This window comes from Mastigoproctus giganteus, chromosome 4, assembly GCF_048544385.1.
Source record: "Mastigoproctus giganteus isolate SK-2022 chromosome 4, ASM4854438v1, whole genome shotgun sequence".
Classification (NCBI taxonomy): Eukaryota; Metazoa; Arthropoda; class Arachnida; order Uropygi; family Thelyphonidae; genus Mastigoproctus; species Mastigoproctus giganteus.
Genome location: NC_143578.1, coordinates 229,082,230 through 229,098,780, shown reverse-complemented (window position 1 = coordinate 229,098,780; position 16,551 = coordinate 229,082,230). Strand labels below are relative to the sequence as shown.

Genomic DNA, 16,551 nt, shown 5'->3' with positions numbered 1-16,551 from the left:
CAGGGTAACTCAGGATTTTTTTGGCTGATGCAGCATAAGCCTCAGGCTTCCTTGCACCATGTGGTTAATAATAATATACATACATTATATATATATATATATATATATATATGACACCAATTATAATAAAATAATCAAATGAAAATATTTTGTTGTTGCCTTACCTAATTTTACTAGGTCTTAAACCATAAACTTCAATATGGTATGTTATTTCTGATACCAGCCGATCAGTCATAGTATCAAAATCATCAAATGTCTCTCCCTATATAATAAAATAATTATAAATTACTTAGAAATTAGAGCCTTTAATATTTTAGAATTTATGTAATTTACAAAACAACATTCTTCCTACATAGCTACCAACTTTTAACTTCTAAAAAGCTGAAAATTAGGCATTTGTAAGCACAGGAGGAAACCAAGAGTTTTTGGGACAAATCAGTTGAAAAACAGAAGATTCTTTGCAAAAAGCTAACATGCTGACCAAAAAAAATCAGATTTTTTTTTTTTTAAAGCAGGTTTCTTAAAGTCCACTCTGCACTAGAAATTAATTTCACTGAAAACACATTTTATATTAAAACATACATAGGATTGTTTAGAAGTATATTATGCTTTGAAACATTAACTTACCTAGGATTTTTATATTTATTATTCCTGATTGGATTATCTATTAGACATCAACTGATTACAACTGCTTCAAAAAAGATACCCCTCCAGACTTTGCATCTCCTCAGAAATGCTGAGCCCAAGTTTGTTCATAACAATGGTCTTTCTGTATAGACTTGACTATTAGGAGCATTTCCAAAGATTCACCAGAAAGAGATCTAAACTGTTTTTGTTTTTCCTCCTGGCTGAATATTCTCCCACACTCATCACTGCTATGAGAAATTGTTAAAATGCCAACCATGATAGAACTGATGATGCAAAACATCCATTGCTTCATCTATTTATTTATCTTTAATGACAACCAGAAGTGCTGGAAACTTGTCCACAAAAAATATGAAATTTGAAAAATGATATACTGCCAATAAATAAAATTTGTGCTACCTCAGTATTTATAAGAACATTTTTAAATAGGAAATAGTGCACCATGTAGTAACTTACAGCCAAAAACAACTTTCATTGATTGGCAATGAATCATTTTTAAATTTGGAATTTTCTGTGAACAAGTTCCTAGCACTTCTTGGTGTCATTAAAGATAAAGAAATAGAAGAAATAGATGCTACTCATTAGCGATCACATACTTTTCAATTTGGTAACTTTGAAACGTGCTCATATTGCTTTTCCCACCACTTCTAATCTTTTCTTTAAACAGACTTGTCAAAAACTACCACTGTTCTACCAATCTAGTTACATATTTAATTAAAGAGAGCAACATGTACACAGATGCCTCAAAATCTGTTTTACAAGGGCTGTTCAATAAAGAATGATCATACTTTTTTGATGTGAAAACATCTTTGGCAGCACCTACTAAATTTTTCAGACTGAAGTAAAACTGAATGGTAACAAAAATGCAAGACAAATGACGTCACTTCCTAAATGACTTAACTCAGTCACTAACATTGATTCAGTAGTGGGTATGAGCATAAAATGCTACATCATCCATAACTTCAGTTCTAGCTGTTCAATTTTAAAAATTGTAACAGTTTTGATTTTCTTTTGCTGTCTACTATCCGATTGTGAAAAGTGTTGAAAATACAATCCCAAGTGCAGGTTTCCTAATTATGTTTTTATATAAAATAAAACATCTTTCATGTGTACAGGGTACACACACCATTTTTAACAAAGTACCTTTATTAATCATCCACATTTTGACAGTCCTTTTCAAAGTAGTCCCCATTTGATGAAATGCACTTACTCCAAGGCCACTGCCATTTTCAAAAACATGGTGGAAGCCATTTTTTGTCAATAAAACTACAGCCTTGACCTTGCAGGGTGCAAAGTCAGGGCTGTAGGGCTGATAACAAATATGTTTGACATTAATGTTGGCTAAGTACTCAATGATAGTATGTATGATAAATGTGAGGTCTTGCACTGTCATGATGCAGCATCCACCACTTGCATACAGTACAGTTCTGCAGTAAGGTTCTCTAATGGTTGTACGATACACACAACACATTGGTAGAATTGGTAGAAAAAGAGATGACCATAACCTTTCCTGCAGAAGCCACAACGTTTGCTTTTGTTGCTTGCTCTCTGGGTCGAAATAACGAACCCATGAATCATCTGCCATTACCACCTTGCGCAGAACCTCATCTTCAGTAACCATCCATTGCAGCTCATAACAAACCTCCATGCAAACTAGATGTTGCTCAGGTATGTGTAGTCTTGGAACCTAGTGTGCACAAATATGTCATGTGCAAATGGTCATGGAGAATACCATGCATGCTTCCTACTGACATTCTCAACATCTCTGCCAGTTGCCTAACTGTTATACAACGATCTTCTCTTACAATTACAGAAGCAGTGTTTATGGTTACTGCAGCAACAGCAGCAGTTGAAGCTAGGATGCTGATTTTTTGTGATTGAATCATGTCCATCTTTAAACATTTAAACCACCTGTACTATATGGAAGTTAGATTCACCATAAGTATCTTTTAACATTTCTTATGCTTCAGCTGATGTTTTCTTGAGACAGAAGAAATTTTGAAAGCAGCACACTGTTCCTTGCGTGTCATGCCCATTGTTATGTAGGTAAAACTGAACAGGCATAAACTTGACTATACATATGAGTCAACTGCGCAATGTTATGTGATGCAGCTTGGTTTGTTCTTAAATTCTGCAGCTCAGTTAGAAACAGCAAGCAGTATTGTTCATGAAAAATCATTCTTTATTGAACAGCCCTCATAATTCAGTAACATGCATCAGTTTGAAATTGTTTAAATTTATCTTTCCTTTTTAACACTTCCTCCTAGATATTACTAAATTTTTACCAAATATTCATCCATTTTCTGGGAAGGCATGCAACTCCCTTTTCAGCACACAAATTAAAAAATGACTAGGACTATATCCATCAAGTGCTCAACCTCCTTTTTTCTCCAGAGCCACCTCCTAGTGCTGGCAAGAAGCAAGCTGCTTTCTAGTTTACTTTTTTTTTTTAATTACAATTATTTTTTTAAAATTTTTTTTTTTTGTTACAAAGATCATCACAATGGAATATAGCTCAAAATCACTCATCTCGAAATCAATCAGCCATCTGTAGCAATAAAAAAAATAGCCTAGTTTTCAGAGCCATCATTATCCCTATCCATGCAATTTCACTAACAATGCCTTTTGTCTTTCTTCTTCCACAACCATATTTTATTGCTATTTGCTAGCAAGAAACACATTTCTGACAGTAACACAGTTCAGAAAGTACACAAGGCAAAAATGTACCTATTACAGATTTTAAAATATGTGGAAAATCTTTCATATTTGTCTTGTGAAATTTTACATTGTATTTATTTGGCATTTTACTGGAACACACTGTTAATTAGTTTTACACTATGCAAGTAATACAAAATTATTGCTCACTGACAGAAGACAATTCTATTATCATATGTTTTCTATTTTGCAACATAAATTAGCACAGCACATCTGATGGCCAACTCATTAATGAAATTTTGAAAATAAACAATTTTCAAAAAAAAAAAAAAAAAGCAGCTCAATTTTAACATATTTTTATTATTTTTTAAGTAAAAAGTAAAAATGGAGAAAAACTAAGTTTATGCTGCTAAGCATATTATAAGGGTGAGAGGGAGAAGGATCAAATCAAGTAAAAAGGTGAATTCACCATCATAAATCCAAATGGTTTGCAGATATGTTCCTAGCATAAGATAATAAACTCACCTTGCCTAGAAAGAGATATATAATTCCAAAAATTAATGGAATGTTTTAAGAGAGTTAATCAGTATATAGTTATTTAAAATCTCTTGAATATATACAGGAAAATGAGCTTTTATTGCTTGAGTTGGTGAATATGAAAAATAGCATCAAAGATATAGATATTCACAAATAATAGTCATTATCCTTCAGCAATTTCCTATGGAGAGAAAAAAATTTTGAAAAATTTTAAACATGTACTTTAGGTAACTGCAATCTCCTAGGGATAAAACTTTTGGTTTTTATTCCTAGGAGAGGCATGCAAAACTTCTGGTTTTATTCCTAGGAAATTGGCTTTATCAATATCGTTAATAAATACTATAAACAGTAAGGGGCCCAGCATTGAACTCTGAAGGACTCCACTAATAACATTAGCCAAGAGGAGCAGTGTCCATTAATAACCACCCTCTGTTTTCTGCTACATCAATTACCACTTTATCAACAGCAGTAGCTTTTCTCTAATGCCACATCACTCCAATTTGCACAGCAGTCTTTCATATGGAACAATGTCAAAAGTTTTACTGAAATCTAAATAAATGAGGTCAAACTTGTTCTTATCCAGTTCCTTTGTTACTGCATCATAGTAGCTACGTTAGCTAATTTTAAAACTTCTCTGTAAGATCTCTAGCACACATACATCAGATTGACCAGATAGGATTCCCAGACTCCTTAACAAATCAATGTTGTGATTTTCATATAATTTCTATAATTGTTCACATCACCCTTTGTGAATAAGAAAGATTTGCACACTTCCAATCACAGGTACTTTCCCAAAATCCAAGGGTACTCTCATAATTATGGCCAAGAGTTTGCTTACCTCTTTTGCTGCTTCTTTTATATAACTGGATTTGATTCCAATCAGTCCCAGGTGCCTTATTTAATTCTAGCTTCAGCAATTTCTCTTCCACTTTCTTCACAATTATAACAAAATCATTTAACTCCCAGTTATAACTTGGTGTATTTATGGTGTTCCCATCCCTAAAAACTTCTTAACAAGTGAATGTGGATGCAAAATATTTATTTAGTTTGTCAATAATATGAATAGGATCATCAACAGTTATGCCATTCATATCTAGTGGGCCAATGTTGTTAATCCCTTTCTTTCTAGTATTAACAGAAACAAACAATCCTTTTTCTACTTTTGCTTGCATTTTTTAGCCAAAAACTTCTCACAATGTGGTTAATTTATAATCATCCCATTCATTTTACTTCTCTGCCGTTAGTCACATGAGTTCATCTGACATCCATTTGGGTCTAAACTTGGAATAATGTCTTTGTTGGTACAAAAGCTTAGCAGCCTCTATGATTGCTTCTCTGAATGTTTCTCATTTAGATTTGCAGTTTGTAATACCAGTTGGTTCCACTAAAAGGAATTAAAAAGAGTGCAAGACCACTGTAGTTGCCTTTATGAAAGCAAAATATCTTCTCTTCACCACCAACAGTAGTTATATTTTTAAATAGATTCCACATCAATATATTATGATCTCTGCCAATTACTGTTTTCTTTATATAGTATTCTCAATGCATGAAGAGTTACTGCTGATAATCAGATAAAGAGTATTGCTTTCTCTTGTTGTTTCTCTAATATGGTGCTGTAGAAATCCATCATCCAATAAATCCAGAAAATTTCTTTTACTGCACAAGTGGCCAATCTAAAAGTTCCATACATTATCTATAAAGTAAGTCCTGCCCCCAACCTGTTAAAAAGCGATTTGTTAGAATGCTTTCAAGCATGGCTCCCATTTTTAGTCACTGAAGATCAACATTTTGGATTCCTTGTGAACACATGGCGATATTTTCAGTTTAACACGAATCTGCGATATGCATTATCCTTTGATTTCCATAAGAACAGTAAACGACTTGTAACTTTACTTGTTGACTTGTATTGGGGAAGCACTCACTGGTTTGCAAACTGAACTTAAATTTCTTGAAACAAAAAAGGTAGATTCCCTTTCAATTTTACAGTTAAAAAGGCTTACTGAAATTGTTAAAAAGAAACAAAAGAGATGCAATGAAACAGTCAAACTTTGATACAGTTTATTTGCTAATGTCCACTTAGTTTTTTTATTTGTTAGTTGTTGGCACATTGGCTTCTGTGGCCATAATGCACCTCCCCAAGTTTTTGCACTACTCTGATCCAAGCCCGAGGCGGGATTTGAACCCGCGACCTTTGGGTTGCCAGGCAGGTACTTTACCCACCCGGCTAGCCCTGTCGGCTGTCTACTTAGTAGTGTAAAGAACTGTGAGTGCATTATGATTTTCCTTTTTATCCTGAATTTTTGACTGTTTGTTAATTTCAAAACACAAATGTAACAGTCAATACAACTACAAGGAAAAGCAGTTTTATGAGTACTGTGTTTTTTGACAAAATGTGTGTGTTTATCGTGTTTGTGTATATTTAACAACACGAATATTAGTTTTTAAAATACTTTATTGTAGAGGTCGTCAATAAAAGATTGAAACAATGCAATTTCATATTAACATTAGCATTAGTAGAGGCATTTGATGCAAGAAAGCAAGCTTATGCAGCATCAGCCAAAAAAAAAAAATAAAGTAAAATAAATAAATAAAAAATAACCACTTCCACTTCACCCCTCTGTTCGTTCGAAATACCTGTCCAGCTGAGCCTTAAACTTATTTAGGCTATCAACGTCCACGACAAGGGATGGAAGTCTGTTCCACCTACCAACCACCCGCTGGCTAAAGGCAAATTTCGCACATCTATCCTACATCTGTCTTTCCTCAATTTGAACTTATGCCCTCTCAGGTGATTATTCTGAGCAAGAGGAAGAATCCCATCAGCACTGAGCATGCTCAAACCATTCAAGGCTTTGTACACCTCTATCAGATCACCTCGCTGGTGCCTAGTCTCCAGACACTGTAATTCACAAAACTTAAGCCTTTCTTCGTAAGAGCACCCCTTTGTTCCATTCACTAATCTTGTTGCTCTTCTCTGTACTCGTTCCAGCAGCTCTACATCCTTCTTGAAATGAGGCCTCCAGGCCTGTATACAGTACTCTAGGTGTGGCCTGACCATTGCCTTATACAAGGGAATAATCACCACCTTATCCCTGCTAGAAAAAATCCTATATATCATTGACAATACACCATGAGCTACTCTTGCAGCCCATCTGCACTGCTCAGACAACTTCATATCTGCCTGCACAACCACCCCCAGGTCCCTTTCATTCTCTACCACTGTCAGTGTAGTACCACAGAGTTGATACGTTGCTCTGGGGTTGCTGTTTCCCATATGTAGTACTTTACATTTGTCAATGTTAAACTTCATTTGCCACCTCTCAGCCCATCTGCTCAACCTTTCCAGATCCTGTTGCAGCAGCATAGTGTCAGTAGTGTCCTTCACAAACCTGCCAACCTTCGTATCGTCTGCAAACTTGGACATTAAGCTTGATATACCATCATCAATATCATTTATAAATACAGAGAACAATAAAGGACCCAATACTGAACCCTGAGGGACTCCACTAATAACATTAGTCCACGATGAGCAGTGTCCATTGATTACCACTCTCTGTCTTCTCCCCTCAACCACCCCTTTATCCATAGCAGAAATTTGCCTCCAATGCCACACTGCTCCAATTTGTGCAGCAGTCTTCAATGTGCAACAGTATCAAAAGCCTTTCTAAGATCCAAGTATATAATATCAAAGTTATTCCCTGCATCCAGTTCTTTTGTGACTGCATCATAGTATCCAATCAAATTGGTCAGGCAAGATTTCCCCTTAACAAAACCATGCTGTGTCCGAGCTATAACTGAAGTCTTGTCTAGATGATCCTGCAGTGCTTCTTTAACCAGTGCCTCCATTAATTTTCCTGGAACAGAAGTTAAACTCACAGGTCTATAATTACTTGTGTCAGCCTTTGATCCTCCCTTGTGAATTGGGGTCACATTTGCACTTCTCCAGTCCATGGGTACCTCCCCTGAGTCCAAGGAAGCTCTCATAATTATGGCTAAGGGTTTGCTTACTTCCTTTGCTGCCTCCTTTAATATAACTGGATAGATCCCATCCACCCCAGGTGCCTTTCTTGTGTTTATCTTCAACAATTTCTCCTCCACTTTACTCTCAGTTATTACAAGGTTCTCTAGCTTACTGCTAGAGTTGAATACACCTCTGGCATTCCCCTCGCTGAATAACTCTTCCATTATTTCCATTATTATTCTTTGCATGATTTTTAATAGCCATATTATTGCAATTATCACACACACAAAAAAAAAAAAAAAAAAAAAAAAGACGAGCAAAATTGATAGTACATATGAAGATTGAATGCTAAAAAATAACTAGAATTTTCTAATGCGATCCCGCTTATAACAATGTGATTCTTTGGACCCTGAGCATTATGTTATGATGGGTTTCACTTGTACTTATGGACATTTGACCTATAGAAGACTTCTACTCTGCTTAGTTTTCCGAGTGCTTATATCACACCAAACTGAGTGAACATTGCACTGGCCATCCATCATTTAGCATTAGCATTAGTAGAGGCATTTGATGCAAGAAAGCAAGCTTATGCAGCATCAGCCAAAAAAAAAAAAAAAAAAAAAAGTAACATAAATAAATAAAAATAACCACTTCCACTTCACCCCTCTGTTCGTTCGAAATACCTGTCCAGCTGAGCCTTAAACTTATTTAGGCTATCAACTTCCACGACAAGGGATGGAAGTCTGTTCCACCCACCAACCACCCGCTGGCTAAAGGCAAATTTCCGCACATCTATCCTACATCTGTCTTTCCTCAATTTGAATTTATGCCCTCTCAGGTGATTTTTCTGAGCTAGAGGAAGAATCCCATCAGCATTGAGCATGCTCAAACCATTCAAGGCTTTGTACACCTCTATCAGATCACCCCGCTGGTGCCTAGTTTCCAGACACTGTAATTTGCAAAACTTAAGCCTTTCTTCGTAAGAGAACCCCTTTGTCCCATTCACCAATCTAGTTGCCCTTCTCTGTACTCGTTCCAGCAGCTCTACATCCTTCCTGAAATGAGGCCTCCAGGCCTGTATACAGTACTCTAGGTGTGGCCTGACCATTGCCTTATACAAGGGAATAATCACCTCCTTATCCCTGCTAGAAAAATTCCTATATATCATTGACAATACACCATGAGCTACTCTTGCAGCTCGTCTGCACTGCTCAGAGAACTTCATATCTGCCTGCACCACCACCCCCAGGTCCCTTTCATTCTCTACCACTGTCAGTGTAGTACCACAGAGTTGATACGTTGCTCTGGGGTTGCTGTTTCCCATATGTAGTACTTTACATTTGTCAATGTTAAACTTCATTTGCCACCTCGAAGCCCATCTGCTCAACCTTTCCAAATCCTGTTGCAGCAGCATAGTGTCAGTAGTGTCCTTGACAACCCTGCCAACCTTCGTATCGTCTGCAAACTTGGACATTAAGCCTGATATACCATCATCAATATCATTTATCAATACAGAAAACAATAAAGGCCCCAATACTGAACCCTGAGGGACTCCACTAATAACATTAGTCCACGATGAGCAGTGTCCATTGATTACCACTCTCTGTCTTCTCCCCCTCAACCACCCCTTTATCCATAGCAGCAACTTGCCTCCAATGCCACACTGCTCCAATTTGTGCAGCAGTCTTCCATGTGCAACAGTATCAAAAGCCTTTCTAAGATCCAAGTATATAATATCAAAGTTATTCCCTGCATCCAGTTCTTTTGTGACTGCATCATAGTATCCAATCAAATTGGTCAGGCAAGACTTCCCCTTAACAAAACCATGCTGTGTCCTAGCTATAACTGAAGTCTTGTCTAGATGATCCTGCAGTGCTTCTTTCACCAGTGCCTCCATTAATTTTCCGGGAACAGAAGTTAAACTCACAGGTCTATAATTACTTGTGTCAGCCTTTGATCCCCCTTTGTGAATTGGGGTCACATTTGCACATCTCCAGTCAATGGGTACCTCCCCTGAGTCCAAGGAAGCTCTCATAATTATGGCTAAGGGTTTGCTTACCTCCTTTGCTGCCTCCTTTAATATAACTGGATAGATCCCATCCACCCCAGGTGCCTTTCTTGTGTTTATCTTCAACAATTTCTCCTCCACTTTGCTCTCAGTTATTACAAGATTCTCTAGCTTACTGCTAGAGTTGAATACACCTCTGGCATTCCCCTCGCTGAATAACTCCTCATGTGTGAATGTCGATGCGATTTGGTTGCAGTTCCTTAGGTTCTATGAACTTCTTAAGCAAGAGCATTACTCCTTTCCCTCTCCTGTCCTACTGTATATATTGTACTCACTATATTCGAATTTCCCATCATAATGTCTGACTGGCACCATGTTTCTGATATCCCTATTATGTCCACATTTGTTGACTTAACCAATACCTCAAATTCATCAAATTTTTGTTTACTATACTCATAGAAAGTAAGCAAGTATAAAAGAAAGTAAGAAAACAAGTAATAAAGTAAAAGCAAGTATATATGCACCTGGTTTTGCTTTTTTGTAACCCTAACACAGCCAACATATGTTTGTCTCATGAAGACCCCCCCCCCCCCCAGCAGGCCATTTAATCTCCAACACCCCACTTTTCAGATTGCTGCACATTCCAAGAATCATTTTCACCCCTGCTTTGGTTGGTGTTAATCTATTAGTTAGTATATCTCCCCCCCCCCTCAGGCTAGCAGTTTCTCAACCTAGCCAACATTGTCTTGATAGCAACAGCAAATATTTCAGACCACATTAAGAAAAATTGTACGTTGTTGTTGTTGTTGATTTAGATTTTATTGGCGCATTAGCATCTAAGGCTATAATGCGCCAAGACCAGGTAATATATAAAAATTTATTCTCTCAGTGACCTAAGTAGTTAGGCCACCATGTCCAGATATATAATAAAAGAATAACAATAACGTGAAAATTTTAAATACGAGTAAAAACCTTTATTGATTTAAAAAAGCTAAAATCAGCAGACACATTGTCATTGTCAGATAAAATCTGACTGAGTGTATACGGCTCAGTCAGATGGTTAAATAGGGTAAAACGGATATTGCTAAAATCTGGACAGTCAATTAAAAGGTGTCTAATCGTTAAAATTGTGCCACAGGACACAAACATAGGAGGGTCATCAGCCCTCAGCAAAAATGAATGAGTTAAATGACTGTGTCCTATGCGGGTCCGGGCAAGAATAACTTCCTCCTTACGATTCCTGCGCAGACTACACTGCCATGGTTCAATTACAGGCTTTATACGATATAATTTATTCGCAGTCTGTCTATTCCACGAATCCTGCCATTGGGAGTATATCTTTTGGTGTATTATTTGCCTGTAGTCTGTATAGGGGACTGACAGGCAGCAGTTATTATTGGGAATTGCTGATTTGGCTGCGGCATCAGCCAAATCATTTCCCCTAATCCCAATGTGGCTGGGAATCCAGCAGAAGCAGATATCATATTCACGTTCACGGAGGAAGTGAATCTTCTGCTGAATACTAGACAGAACTGGACGAGGATTATATCTCACAGATATTAACGCCTGTAACACGCTGAGAGAATCGGAATATAAAATGAACCGTTGGTATTGGCATTCACTAATGTGATCCAAGGCTAACTCTATAGCATGCAGCTCTGCAGTAAATATACTGCATTCAGAGGGAATCTGCTCCGATGTAGTTCTGTCTGTAAAGACAGCAGCAGATCCCACATATAATTCCAACTTCGAACCGTCTGTGTAAACTGGCGTGAAGTCAGAATGTTCAGCTCGGTGTGCTGAATAAAGCTGCAGGTAGACAGACGATGGAGTCCGACTTTCCCCAATTTCTAAGGGACAAGTCACATGTTGGAACATGAGCATGCCAGGGTGGAAGGGGTTGCTTTGGTGTTTGGGCAACCTTGTCTACCTTAATATTAAGTTCTTTGAGTAGCTCTTGGAGACGAATACCAAAAGGACGATTGGCAGTCTTACGGGTGTTGTACAAATTTTCCCATCGTGGCTCAAAAACGAATGGCCACGTAGGATGGTCTGGCAGGGATTTCAGTTTTAAGGCATACTTTAGAGACAACTGCTTACGTTGAAGTGATAACGGTGGTTCGTTTGCTTCGACGTATAAGCTCTGGACAGGAGATGTTCAAAATGCTCCAATAGCGATACGGAGAGCCTGATGATGGACAGGATCCAGCCATCGAAGTACACTGTCTCTGGCCAAATTGTATACCAGGGACCCGTAATCTAGTTTGGATCGTACAAGTGCACGATAGATGCGTAGTAGGGTGCATCAATCCGCACCCCAAGATGTTGAGGAAAGAGAGCGCAGAATATTCAGCCCTCTTGTACACTTTGTGTGGAGTTGACGGATGTGATCCGGAAAGGTCAGCTTTTTATCGAATACGAGTCCCAAGAATTTTGTGTCCGCTGCTACTGAAATTGCATTTTGTCCGAGCTTTAATTCAGGTTCAGGATGAAGATTATGCTTACGACAAAAGTGTACGCAAACGGTCTTCTCCGGCGAGAACCTGAAGCCATTAGTAAGAGCCCAGGAGTTGAGGCGATCAATAGCTTTCTGCAGTTGTCTTTCAATAACCCTCATGTTGCATGACTGACAAAATATGCTAAAGTCATCGACATAGAGGGCACTGTTTACAGTTGGAGGAAGTTGTTCTGTGATGGAATTTACTTTGATGGCAAAAAGCGTGCCACTTAATACTGATCCTTGTGGTACTCCCTCCTCTTGACTGAAGAAACGAGAGAGTGAGGATCCCACACGAACTTTTTAACCATTCTCTCCAGGATTTTGCACAGACAGCTAGTCAGAGCAATAGGACGATAATTGGTGGGGACTTTTGGATCCTTTCCTGGCTTAGGAAACGCAAGAACGATTGCTTTTCGCCAGGAGTCCGGAAACTGCCCTTCAATAAAGATTCTGTTATACAGAAGGAGTAGACAATCCATAGATTTTGGTGAAAGATGTTTAATCATTTCATAATGGACGCCATCTGGTCCAACAGCACTTGCTTTGGAAAGAGCGAGGGCTTTTTTCAGTTCCTGAATAGTGAAATCCCCGTTGTAGGGATAAATGCAATTAGATTTAAAGTTAAGTGCCCGTTTTTCAATTTTATATTTCAGGACCAGGAACTCTGGGGAATACGAAGATGTTGCAGAGATGTTATAGAACGTTTCCCAAAGAGAATTAGCTATTGCAGTTGGATCTGCAATAGCGCATCCATTATAATCTAGGACTGAAGAAGGGTGGGATGTATATTTTCCCTTCATTTTCCGGATTTTATCCCAGACTACCTTAGAGTTGGTAGACTGATTAATAGATGATGTAAAACGGATCCAATTAGATTTAAAGTTAAGTGCCCGTTTTTCGATTTTATATTTCAGGACCAGGAACTCTGGGGAATACGAAGATGTTGCAGAGATGTTATAGAATGTTTCCCCAAGAGAATTAGCTATTGCAGTTGGATCTGCAATAGTGCATCCATTATAATCTAGGACTGAAGAAGGGTGGGATGTATATTTTCCCTTCATTTTCCGGATTTTATCCCAGACTACCTTAGAGTTGGTAGACTGATTAATAGATGATGTAAAACGGATCCACGATTCCTTTTGACTCTGACGACGGATGTAGCGTGCTTTGGCTCGTGCACGTTTGAAGGCTATAAGGTTGTTCGTGGTAGGATATCGGCGAAATATCCCCCACGCTTTGTTTTGAGCCTTTTTTGCTGCTGTGCATTGTGAATTCCACCAAGGTTTGGGAAATGGTGGAAACCGGGCAGATGTTTTTGGAACAGCGTTCGCAGCTGCTTGGACGATGATTTCTGTGATGTACTTTACTGCATCATTGATCGGCTCCCGACTGACTGTACTGAGGTCAAAATTTGCCTGATGTTGGAAGGCATTCCAGTCACCCTGATCAAACTTCCACCGTGGTAACCTAAAAGGAAGACATCGTCTCCCACTGTGTAACAAGGTTATCACGGGGAAGTGATCACTTCCGTATGGATTCTCCTCCACTTCCCAAGTGAGTGAAGGGAGTAGAGAAGGGGAGCAGATAGAGAGATCAATGGCAGAAAAAGTACGGGTAAGCATGTGGAAGAAGGTGTTTGTTCCAGTATTTAGAAGGGAAAGGTCATTGTCATTGTGCATACGCTCTATGACTCGTCCCCTTCCGTTGATGTTAGCACTACCCCACAGGGTGTTATGTCCATTCATATCCCCGAGAAGTAAGTAAGGGGGAGGCAACTGCGTTACAAGATCATCAAGGTCTTCCTGGGGGATATCAGTCCCAGGTGGCAAATAAAGAGAGCAAACTGTTAATATAAATCCCACCGAAAGGCGAATTGCAACAGCTTCCATGCTAGTTGTAATTAGCAAGGGCTGAACTGGGGTCTGATTGCCGACGAAGATAGCCACTCCTCCATGAGCAGAGCCATCCGCAATTCTATCCTTTTGAAAAATTGTGATGTTGTGCATGGTGGGATCGTCATTTGCCTTTAGATATGTCTCCTGCAAGCAAAAGCAAACTGGCTCGTGCTTTTGCAGGAGGGCCTTGATGTCATCATATTTCGCCGGAATCCACGACAATTCCATTGTAGGAATTTAGCCATTATTTTGACTTGGTGGGTCCATCAGGCGACTTCCGAGGTGCTGAGGGCTTACTTTTATCAGTCTTGGATTTATCTTTTTTGGGGAAGAATGGACGCTGTCCCATGTCCATTTCTTCCTCCGCAAAGAGTTCCAAGACTGAATCTTCGGGTACCTCCTTCTGCTCGACATCCATCTTTTCTTGGGTACTAGGGGGGACTTCCCCTTTCTTATTCTTTTCTTTCATAATTACCTTTGTTACTTGTGGAGCATTAGGAAGGTACCGATATAGGAGTGGCAGCTGTTTGGTCCTTCTGTGCAGGTTTTTGAGAACTTAAGAGATAACACGCGATGGGAGTGAAAGACTCCTTTGGAGGAATGGTCATGTCCGTCTGAGTTCCGACGGAACATCTCCCTGCTACCTTCTGGGCGTAGGTAGGTCTGTTGATATTCAGGGGTTTCACCAATTTCCTTGCCTCCTGGTATGATATGTTTAGCTCTGCCTTCAGCCGTTGAATCTCTTTTTCTTCTTTCCACCTCTGGCATGCTCGTGAGTAGGCCGGGTGTTCTCCCTCACAGTTGATACAGGTGGGTTTTGCGGCTGAACATGCTGTTGTTTCGTTGTCCTTTGCACCGCATCGAGTGCATGCAAGGACTCCATGGCAGGCCATTTGAGAATGTCCATACTTCTGGCATTTAAAACACCGTAAAGGGTTCGGAATGTATGGACTCACTGAACAGTTGATGTATCCAGCTTTAATCTCATCAGGAGGTTTAGGACAGTTCAAAGTCAGGATAATGTTCCTGGTTTTAACAATTTTTCCATCCCTTCGCACAGTAATTCTCTTGACGGCAGTAACTCCCTGTGACTTCAATTCCAAGCAGATTTCCTCCTCAGTAACGTCGAGAAGGTCCCACTCTGAAATTACACCTCTCGATGAATTGAGTGTTCTGTGTGGTGTCACTGTTATGGGTACTCCTCCGATTGATGTTACTCGGAGTAGATGTTCAGACTGCCTGTCATTTTTTGTTTCAATGAAGAGGTCCCCAGAACGGAGCCTCTTAACTGACTTGGGTGAACCTGCTAACCCATCCAACCCTTTTTGTATAAAAAAGGGCGACATTTTACCAATCGGTGTTTCATTGGTAGAATGCATAATTAAGAACCTTGGGACAGGCCCTGATGGTAATTCAGTTCGCTGCCTCTTTTCAGCAATAATGCTATCTGTTTCCTTTTCATTGATTTCAGATAGGGACCGGGTTGGGGCCCCTGAAGAAGTGAGTTTATCAGGATTCATGGAGTTTTTTAAATTGTTCAGTGCCCGGGCTCCCCACCCACCACGGAGCCCAAAGGGACGCCCACTACCTGGTATGCAATAAATGCGCTCGGGAGTGGAACGCCAGGGCTACCCAGACACTATACCCGCACCGCCGCCAGCCTGAATCCTGTCCCTTGGACCATGAGGGTAGGGGCGTGGCATTGACACGGTTGACCCTCGCAGGTGAGCCTACTAGCCGATTGATCCTAGCCGGGCCTTCCAGGACCACCCGTCTTGTCGAAGCAGGGGCCAAAGTGGTGTATTGAAGCTGGGCCCCCTCAACCACCAGGATCCCCCTTTCCGAATTTCCATGGGTCGCATCGCATGGCAAACACGCCAGATTCCATTGATGTAAGCCTGGAACCTGGGCTGTGGTGTTGGATCCCAGTGATGCTAGTCTGGAAGTCCAGCAGCGTCACTGGGAGGTCCCCTCACCACATACAGGTGCCCACGTCGAGGGGAAGAAAAATTGTACCTCATGAGCCTTTCACAGTCTCTCCAGGGACAAAATGATTGACAAAGTTCTCATCATGCACTTTCCTATTGTGTCTGGGTAAAATTGATGCTTTCAAATTTAATCCTAAATTCAAATTTAACACCCACAGTTACATCCAAGTTACCAGTTTAATTTTAGACTACGTGATGACACTAGAAAATGTGGATTCAATATACCTTTAAATATCTAACACACCTGTTTTGAAGCTTACTGGTTTACTGTAAGCCAGTGGAGAGTGTAAGTGATTGCACACTGAACTGACAAAAAATACATTATTCATAGTTCAGGACACATAATAAATTATTCATGGTTT

At 39.5% G+C, this 16,551-nt stretch overlaps 1 protein-coding gene across 1 annotated transcript in view; it reads right to left on the bottom strand.

Moving 5' to 3' along the window:
- Window positions 1–16,551, bottom strand: part of LOC150087465 (protein FAM135A) — a 331,998-nt gene that overhangs the window by 53,462 nt on the left and 261,985 nt on the right. Inside the window, exon 16 of the mRNA XM_090372497.1 lies at window positions 165–262. Coding sequence (XP_090228623.1) covers window positions 165–262 — 98 coding nt within the window. The remainder of the gene's footprint in view (window positions 1–164; window positions 263–16,551) is intronic.